This window comes from Toxorhynchites rutilus, chromosome 1 (genome assembly GCF_029784135.1).
Source record: "Toxorhynchites rutilus septentrionalis strain SRP chromosome 1, ASM2978413v1, whole genome shotgun sequence".
Lineage (NCBI taxonomy): Eukaryota > Metazoa > Arthropoda > Insecta > Diptera > Culicidae > Toxorhynchites > Toxorhynchites rutilus.
Window position 1 is genome coordinate 130,837,361 of NC_073744.1, and position 9,826 is coordinate 130,847,186.

General features: G+C 38.5%; 1 protein-coding gene across 1 annotated transcript; it reads right to left on the bottom strand.

Annotated features, from left to right (window-relative positions):
- Positions 1 to 2,070: 2,070 nt before the first annotated feature.
- Positions 2,071 to 3,587, bottom strand: LOC129762568 (trypsin beta-like). Its single transcript, XM_055760993.1, has 4 exons — positions 3,460 to 3,587; positions 3,270 to 3,393; positions 2,780 to 3,213; positions 2,071 to 2,718 (listed from the first exon to the last, which is right to left on the bottom strand). The coding sequence occupies exons 2-4, from the start codon at positions 3,307 to 3,309 to the stop codon at positions 2,116 to 2,118; spliced, it is 1,077 nt and encodes a 358-aa protein (XP_055616968.1). The 5' UTR covers positions 3,310 to 3,393; positions 3,460 to 3,587; the 3' UTR covers positions 2,071 to 2,115.
- Between the last annotated feature and the right edge of the window lie 6,239 nt (positions 3,588 to 9,826).

Below are 9,826 nucleotides of genomic sequence, written 5' to 3' on the forward strand. Positions count from 1 at the left end.
ATAGATGATGTCCTCGTTCATCATTTTAATTTTTTTTAAATCGATGAGAAAAGAGAAATCTGAACTCCCTGTTGTGACATCGGAACAATCGAAATTTTTCTCTTCGGCCTTCGGCAATCATCGTTATCTTCAAACATCGCTTCGGCCGGTAGATCTTGCGTTTAGAAATCTTTGCGTTATTATTACACTATTATGTTAGGTTTACAAGAATTGGGTTAATTTTAATTAAAGGTATCGTATATACGAGGGTCGTCCAAAAAAAAGTTTCAGTGCCTCAGAAATCGCGGAAAAATAAAGTTAGGACAAAAAACAAGGTGATTTGGCAGTGCTGTCAATATGCATTCTGGAGTCCACACAGAAACTTCCATAATAAAGCGAAAAACTTTGCTATCTCAAGTCATCTACGTAATCTACGTTTTTTCTATTTTTCTACATAATCGCCGTAACGTTCGAGACATTTTTAATAGCGTGGCACGAGTTTTTCTATTCCGAGCGCGAAGTGCGTAGCGTCCAACTTTTTGAAGTACGATATAACTGCGTCACGAATTTCTTCAGTGTTATCGAATCGTTGATTTCAGTGTCAATGAATCGTCGACCGTTGACTGTTTCATCACTGGGAATAAGTGATAGTCGGTAGGGGCGAGGTCTGGGGAGTAAGGAGGATGCTCGAACACAATCCATTTGATTTTTTTCAATTGCTCTTGAGTTACGCGAGCAGAATGGTGCCTGGACTTGCCTGAGAGGCAATGAAGGTATGGGAAAAAAATAATTGTCGAATTTAAAGAACCGATCTCGATGTTTTATGCATTTTTAAGTCATTTGGCATCGAAAAAAAAATCGATTTTCCAAATTTCCCCCCTTGGAACATTTTCGAGGATTGAAAAATCAAAACTTTGAGCGCTTTGAGGCACCCTCAAATCATGTCCGATTGAGCTGGAACTTCGCATAGCTTATTTTTTGGTCCAATAAACAAAATGTACATGGTCGGTTTTTGAAGTTTGACATGACCATTTTCGCTGCAACCCTAATACATGGAAATTAGCATGGTGCCAGACACTTAGGGAGCGATTGGCTTGTGATGGTAAGAACTTTAGATAGAACATGATAGATGTATATTTTTCATGTCTGCTTTAAATCCCACAACTATGTTTTTGGAAAAAAAAATCAAATAACAGTTCTGCTTTGACTTTGATTGCATCCTTCAATGGAAAATTCTGTTCAGTTCCCTGCTTCAAACTCCTTCTGTTATTTTTAATTTTTCGGCTGAGGTGAGCGTTGTGTTCTTTCTTTTTACACCTTCCTGGAGTGCGACGAATAAATATATCGGTTGATAAACAACTTGTCAAAGCGTACCATCGGTACTTTGTGTACCTGCAAACATAAAATAGACCCCATTCGTGACCTATTAGCTTTTTATTCAGTAACTCTTAACTCTACCTTCCCATGATGCCTGGGGTTCGAATGGGGTGAACTTCAAACGGTTTTGAGAATTGTAGCGGTAGAAAGAATCCGGAACCATTAATTATTAATCCTGTCTATTTTCAATAGTAAGTTGTTGAAAAGTAATCATATAAAACCGCCCCTACAGAAATATTGATAGATCGTACGCCTACTTGCTTCTGTTTATTCAACTCGACTGAATAGGATAAGAACCCATCATATTATATTTCAGTGCATTGTTGAACTTAATTTTATATAGCTAGCTTGCCTATGGTGAGTCTCAATAATTATATCGCTAGGTTTTGCAGATTCGATATCGTATGACCTTGAGTACTCCCTTGAGAATATTATGTCGATGCTTATTTATAGTGAAGGGGAAGGGGCACGGACAAGTGTAGTTATCTAAATGAAACCAGCAACACTTTTCAGGAAGACTCATATAGAGAACATAAACTTTAGAATGCATCGAACATTTCGATCCTCCCACTACATGCTAGATGGAGCGAGACTAGATTAGAAATAGTAAACTAAATATTTTTTTATTATCTTGTGGTAAAAATTAGGGAAGAATGCGGAGATGAAGTTGCGACCGATATATCACCATAAATGAGTTCATTCCATTTATTTTCTCTATGATTCGAGTACTACAAATATCATAATGACCATCAAAAGCCTTTAAACAATCATTCTAAATACTATAACTATCAACATCAATATACACCAAACATTCGGCACGACTCCTACTGCCCCATTTATCGCTTTTTTAATCCATTTTTCAAAATACGCAACGTCCATGTAGACTCCAGGAAACCCGGGATGAGCGCAGCCCGCACCGAAGCTAACCACGCCGGCAACCTGATTGTGGCACATCAACGCGCCTCCCGAGTCTCCCTGGCAGGCATCCCGACCCGGCCCCCAAGCGCATAGCATTCCCGACGTCAGTGTTCCCTTGTAGGCGGTATTGCAGTGATCGAACGTTAGTACCTCTAGATTGACTCTCTGCAGGGTTGGGCTAATGTTTTGGGAATGCTCGGAAGTGACTCCCCAACCTGACAAAGAACAAAGCTGGCCAGCTTGGGGTGAACTGGAGACCCGCTTCGCTGGATACAGTGTGCTTGTTTTGGAGAACTCGCTGGCCAATCGAACTATGGCCAGGTCGTTGGTCAGTTTAGATGGATCATATTTCTCGTGGATGACTAGCGAGTGCGCCGGACGTGTTTGACGGGTAGGGCTGCGCATTGTTGGGAGAACGTTGAGATCGTCGGCCATTGCTTGTATCTACCAAGGAAATAAGACAATCTGCTCAACATTATGGAACAAGAATGATGAATATGCATACCCTAGACACACTCATCGGTGTTCCTCGAATATCGGTTACGCAATGAGCAGCCGTCAGAACGTGCCTCATGGTGAGTAGGGTTCCTCCACAAATATGCGCCGAGTTGCTACTTGTTTGCAGGGATACCTTGGAAGGAAATTCACCTACCGTTGCGGGAGTCCCGCCAAGTATACGAGGAAACCACAGAACCTTGCCACTTTCATCATAGTGGGGATGCTTATACAGCGGTATGCCTCCATGGATAGGAGAATCTGTTCCAGCTGTTGCGAGCGGAGGAAGATTATCATATGGCATCTGAGAAGTTACATTGGTAACGTTCATAACATGATGATGATGGTGATGGTGATGATGAACCACGTGTGTCACGTTTGTTGTGTTGGATGTAGTCCCATTTTGGTGCAACGTTCCGTTCCAGGATTGTGTTGATACGAAAGCTGTAAATTCAAATTGGATGAAACCTTTTTCTTTTTTAATTATCCCATAAGCCTACCAATCCATATCAAAACGGGTAAGACGTACGCAGTCCACATTTTGCGAGCTACTTTGGCTTCGCTTTTTGACAAACAACAGCTATACTCATTCACCGTGGTCGGTGAAACCGATAAGTGTGGAATCTAATCAGAAAAAATGCATTGATTAAACGTAAGCCATCCTGATAAACGCGTGACGATTTGTTGTACTTTTGGCGATGACACACTCCGTTGGATTACCGGTGCTTCCGAACGGGTTTCTTTTAGGCCATAAGAGGGAATTAACCGATGTTGGAAAAAACTGTTATTTACAATTTATGAAGACACATTTTATTGTGATTTCAATGATATTTTGCGCTTTTACAAATCCAATAAAGACAATACCGATGTAGGGATTTTTTTCTTGTTACAATCCTGTTTTGGGACAGCCTCTTATTTTAGGAATTCTACATTCATTTTCGAACTCATGCGAATTACACAATGTCGGGTTGCTGATACAGGTTTCAGATATTTGATTAGAGAGAATGTGAAGACACGATGAGTCAGGAAATATATGAGCAGTCAAGTTAGTTCGGGAGGAGCTGTCTCTTTTGCCTTCTCAGGTTACTTCCGGGATATTTTTCGCTGCCGTCGATGTACGTTAGATTAATGGGAATTCTACACGTGATCATGTAGTTGAACCAATCTTGACTTGGGACTACGTCTTCGATTTCTATATTGGGGCGTCACTCTACGAAAAAAGTAAAGAAAAATTAAGAGATTTCAAATGCATATTACGCAAAATCGATCTCAAGATATATGTTATAATATATACCATTAAACGGCAAATTCATCCAGCGCTGTTTTAGCCTGAGACCTCAATTATGGAAATAGTAAAACAAGTGAGCAATTTAACGAATAAAAGAGGTATGTTTTGCGAGTGAATGCAAATATTAATCATGTATTATTCATTCTTCCATTCAGTTTGGTTCCCGTGAATGTTGTATGAAACACAAAATTGAGTGCAATAGTTCGTTCTATCAAATAAATTAGACACTCATTCTATGTGTAAGAATGAGGATGATGTAGATGGTCAGTAAGAAGGCCGCAATTCCATAGAAAATCATTATTTCAGCGATGACAAGGAGATATTGTCATGGCCCAGTGCCAGTGTGTGTGACGTGAAATATAGTCTGCAATAGATCATTATTTCACCAAAAAACTACAAGTCCCGATGTCTTAGAATAAGCCTAATAATGCAGGGTCTCTCAGATTAAACGCTCACGCAACAAATTTTAATAACTTCTACAAAAGTGAATCGATTTCTATTTAAAAATACGAAAATAAAGCTTATTTTAGGACATTTTCGATAACGCGTTTTAAACGGCGAACAACATTTTTCATGCACATTACATCTAACATTACGACTTCGATGCTGTTGAAAAAATTGTGTGGCTTCTAACATACCAACGGCCCTTCACGTACCCCCAGAGGAAGTAATCGACGACGAGAAATGTTGAAATTCTTACCATAAGAGGACAAAGTTTCATTAAGGCTTCGGTTGCTCGACATGCATGTAAATGTTGCATATTGTAAATTGTTCATCTTGAAACTGAAAGCCATCAGATCAGACTGAACGAGTAGCCGAATATTATCGACGGAGCGAAAAAAAAATTATAAGGAGCTATTCGATTTTTTTTGTGCGTCAAAAAAAGACAATGGAAATAAATCTCAATGCCATAGTTATCTATTAAAAATAAAGCAGCTTTATGATTACATGTGTATTTTGTCTTAAAATATCATGAAATCGTTATTATTTTAAAACTTTCTTTGTTTCTTTCCCATAAACTTCATATTCAATGTAATCAATGATGACATATTTTTTATGTTTACCGTGTCACACGGATATTCCTTAATTATTTTCAGTTAGACAGTTGAATCTCCTGCCAGAAGCTAATTTTGTTTTTTGTTCATTATAACCCGTTAGACGGTTATGGGTACCAATAGTGGCCCTCATCACTATTTGGAGTATCAAAAGTGTTAAAGCAACAGATTTGTGAACAATGAAAAGAATTACATTGAAAAATTGTTTCGAGCAATTTCAGTCTTACGTCAAACTTACGTCCGTGCCCGTAGGCTCAGACCCTTTTACTTTTTTTATAGAGCAGTTTTCAGGATTGCCTTCTCATGTCCTCCGCTCTCTGCACACAAACTTTAATTTTTTTTTGCTGGGTTCCGTCTCGATATATTACATTCTACTTAAATTATCACACTTTATAGGAGTCCGATATCATAATAGGAGAGGTGGGGGTAAAACGGACATGTTAAGAAGAACTTCAATTATATCTTTGGAAACTTATGTTTCCCAAATCTTTGATGCAGTCTCTTGCAATTCAATATACTGTTTTTCTACCTAATTGGTCAAATATTTTACAAAAAAGCGTTTTTCAATGTTTTTTACTGAAATTGAAACAGACCGAAAGGACAACATTTTTTTCGATACGGGTAATATGGACAGGTTTGTAATATATGAAGCGGTTTATCGATCGCGAGAGAAATAATTTTATTCAACCAAGATCTGAACTCATCACGAATGTCCGTTAAATGATGAAAAAATCGAATTAATCCAACTAGATGTGATATCGTGCTTTTCAGCAGTATAAACGGACAGACCCTCAACTATTTTGCTTTTGGTTCCAGTCAGCTTCTAAACAGTCCACATTTGGCCATTTGATTGACATTTGTAGACCCAGGGTATTCCTTAGGAACAGATTAAACAGACTTTTCATTTCCATCTAACCCCCACAGTCCGTTTTACCCCACCAGTACAATTATTTCAATAATTTAAATTTTCCACTCAAAAATTAATTTACTTTTCCGTACATACCTAATATCACTTCTCTGTTAACTCACAAACCGAAATATAGCCATCATCCAATTGAATTTTGATATTTAACCACTCGAAATCCTCAGGGGAACCGCGGGTAAGACGAACAGCGAAGGTATGATGGGCAGATGGTTGATTTGTACAGTTGCATTATAAATTTCAATTTTTTGTTGCTTCTACCTTCTATTCTAGAATATTATACCTGCTATTCTAGAATATTTAAACCATCCTATGACAATGAATACTGATCAAAAGTGGAATAATATATATTATATATTAAGCATTTTGAGTGGTTTAATATCAAAATTCAATTTGCTAATGGTTATATTTCGGTTTGTGAGTTAACAGTGAAGCGATATTAGGTATGTACGGAAACGTAAGTTCATTCGTAAGTGGTAAATTTGAATTATTGAAATAATTGAACTGGTGAAGTTGAAATGGACAGTCACATTCATAATCACATCCAATGCATGATGGAAAGTGAAGGGAAGAATATTTAACTCCTTTTTATATTGCTTTCTCTTTTTGTTCTATTTCAGTTACTGAACACACAAACACTGAGAGAGTAGTTTATCGCAAGCGATAAACTTCTAAACTTTGTACATTATTGGGCTGTCTATATTCCCCCCACTACATGTCCATTTTACCCTCATCGACAAAAATGATCTACTTTTCGGCTGGTTTTAATTTCAGTGAAAAACATAGACAAACATTTTTTTATAAAACATTTGACCAATTATTTCGAAAACCAGTATATTGAACTGTAAGAAAATACTTTTAAGTTTTGGAAAACATGAGTTTCCCAAGATCAATTGAAGTTTTCCTTAACATGTCCTTCTTACCCCCATCTCTCTTAATATCGAAGCAGCTAAAATTACATCCACACGCGGAATCATTTATGATTATCGGTTTTTGTTTCCCTTTTCCACTTTTGATCAGTATTCATTGCCATAAGGTGGCTTAAATATTATAGAATAACATGTAGAAGATGTTCTCTTTAACAGAAATCTGAAATTCAAAATATAACTATACAAATCAACCACCTGTCCATATTACCCCCACTGTCACTGCCATATTACCCGCGGTTCCCCTACCTTTTTATTTTTCCTCTGGCGACTGTAAAAACATAAAAGTGTGGTTATTGACTATTTCAAGTCTGATTCGCTGAGTTATGCAAACTGAGAATGGATCGTAGTCCCCAAGCGCTTTGCTGTGTCGACTCAGGTCAATCACGATGACAGCTGCAAAGTGTACATTCGCCACAAGCGTTTACCTTGAACTGCAACTCGCCTTTAACAGCTTGTTGAGATTTTTTAGGAACTGCCATGTTAGGAGGCACGCTGTTGGCGCTCCATGGTCTTTATTCCGTAATGACAGTATGTCAAATCCTACCAAAACAGCACAAGACAATCGTGTTGTTTCAGGAATGTCGCTTTTCAAGCCACAGGTACAAATTCAGATCCAAATCCAGATATTTCTTAGTGAGCTTCGATTGTTTCACATGTTCGAAAATGTCCGCTGCCTTTCTCCTTCCGATTGCCGCATGAATATCCTGACCGGGAAGTCTGTCTTGACACCCCGCCCAACATCACGAAACCAAACCTTGTCAGCATCGTCGTGTAAAGCTTCCGGGATCGTGTTTGGCGGTCTTGATATGCTTACAGTCGACAGTTCGGCTCGTTTATTAGCTCGATCAGTGATTATGCACGAGACTTGTTTGCGTCGCATCAGGACGGAGTAGTTGGGATTTCGCTTGAAAGCATTGACAACTCTTTTTGTCGTTCCCGCTTCCCGACTGTCGAAAAATGATCACCGAATACTATCATTACGTTGGTGACAGTTGAAAAAATAGTGGTATCATCCTGCACTCATACACCTACATAACAGGGGTGTTTAGGTTCTTCAAATGCGAGATTAAAAGAAATGCGTTGAGTTCAAGTCGACCAAATTTTGATCGCAACACCCTTTATTTTGAATGTTGAATTTAGAACCAAACATTTGTGGAAACTATTGAAATTTTCTGCTTCAATTGAAAGAAAAGAACAACGCAGGCATGAAATGACCACTGGTTTCGCTGTTTCAAAGATGAGTTCGATGAGTTCAATTTTCGTTTCATCTGATTACAAGTAATTTTATGTAAATACTAGCTGACCCGGCAAACTTCGTCCCGCCCAAAATTTACTTTTCGTTATCACATCCAAATGTTTTTATTAAGCGCACGTTCATGGGTCCAATCGCAGAACTGTTCATTGATTGCTCTTCTAATCTACCCTTTAAAATTACCTTTTACTATGAAATTCCTAGTACTTGTACTAAAGCTGATATTGTAATGAGATTAATTTCAGACACAGTTCTCGTTCAAGGTTTTTCAACCACTTGCAAATAACATGTTTCCCCGTTACATGGAACACATGTTTTGATACAGAAAATATGGTAGAATAAAGACAGCCCTAAATCGGACAATTCCTTTCTCGAGTTTTGCTCTTATCAACACATGTGGCGATTCATTTTTATTTATATAGACAGAAGATGATATAGGAGTGCGTTTTATCACATTACAATCCATTTCCACTTTCAAACGAAGATCAATTTCGTTAGCGCAAACATCAAATGGACTAACAACAACATTTATTGCTACCTAAAACCTCCATATGTAAATTTTTGTTCAATTTGCTTGATTAGTTCTCGAGTTATGCAAACAACACTCCGCCCCCTCCCTTTGAAACTTCCATGCACAATTTTCCTCCTAAACCACCATATACCAAATTTGGTTCCTTTTTTTTTATTAGTTCTAGAGTAATACAGAAATTTGTGTTTTCATTTGTATGGCAGCCCCCCTTAAAGAGGGGAGGGAGGTCTCAAATTATCCTAAGAACCTTCCCCGACCCCAAAAACTCCTACATACCAATTTTCGTGTCGATCGGTTCAGTAGTATATTGAGCTATTGTATGCAGTTTTAGTCATTTATTGAACTATCTAAAATGCTATATTAACAACATTACATTGCATATTAACTTGTGACATGCCTATTGCACCGCCCGAGATCTGATCCTGCATCGATTTAGTCTGATCCGCTGCCTCAAATTAGGAAAAAAATACACTATGATTACTACAAACAGCTACGATGGACGATAGACAATTCTCACTATTATTCTCTCCCAGGACCAGCGTGCAAATACTTTCCAGCCAAACAAATTCGGGAAATACCACGAAACTGACGAAACCCAGGCGGCATTAAGTGAGACCAGCTCTATGCCCCGTTGCAACATTGAGTTAGAGCGCAGCGTCAGTGGAAACGGACCCTTCTTCTTGATGATTCCGAAAACATCCAATTGATCGAACCACCGATTACATTCGTCGACAAATCGTTTATGAAGTTGCCTTTGACTTAATCCGACAGCATAGCGGTGGAATTAGGACTGAGCGGGGCTCATTTTTGTGCCTCGAAGCATCCAGATTCCTCTTTATTGAAATAATGTCTTCGCCTTCTCCCGCGGCAGACGGGTACGGATCATTGTTTGGCTGTCAAATATGTATCAACCTTGATTAACACTCCTATACTTGAGGGTCTTCGTAGCCACTTGGTTACGCGTTCGCTTACCAAGCGATCGATTGTGAGTTCAAACTCAGGACCCTCATTGACCATCTTTATGTTGTTACAAAATAACTACGTCCACGCAACAATCATCAGCGATGGAGATCGATCCACGG

What these genes read in the sequence shown, in the direction of transcription:
- LOC129762568 (XM_055760993.1), bottom strand. Translation starts at nt 3,309, where the DNA reads ATGTGGACTGCGTACGTCTTACCCGTTTTGATATGGATTG. An exon ending in ACCCGTTTTGATATGGATTG is followed by an intron (nt 3,214 to 3,269) that starts GTAGGCTTATGG and finishes TTGAATTTACAG; the next exon opens with CTTTCGTATCAACACAATCC. An exon ending in CACCGATGAGTGTGTCTAGG is followed by an intron (nt 2,719 to 2,779) that starts GTATGCATATTC and finishes TTTCCTTGGTAG; the next exon opens with ATACAAGCAATGGCCGACGA.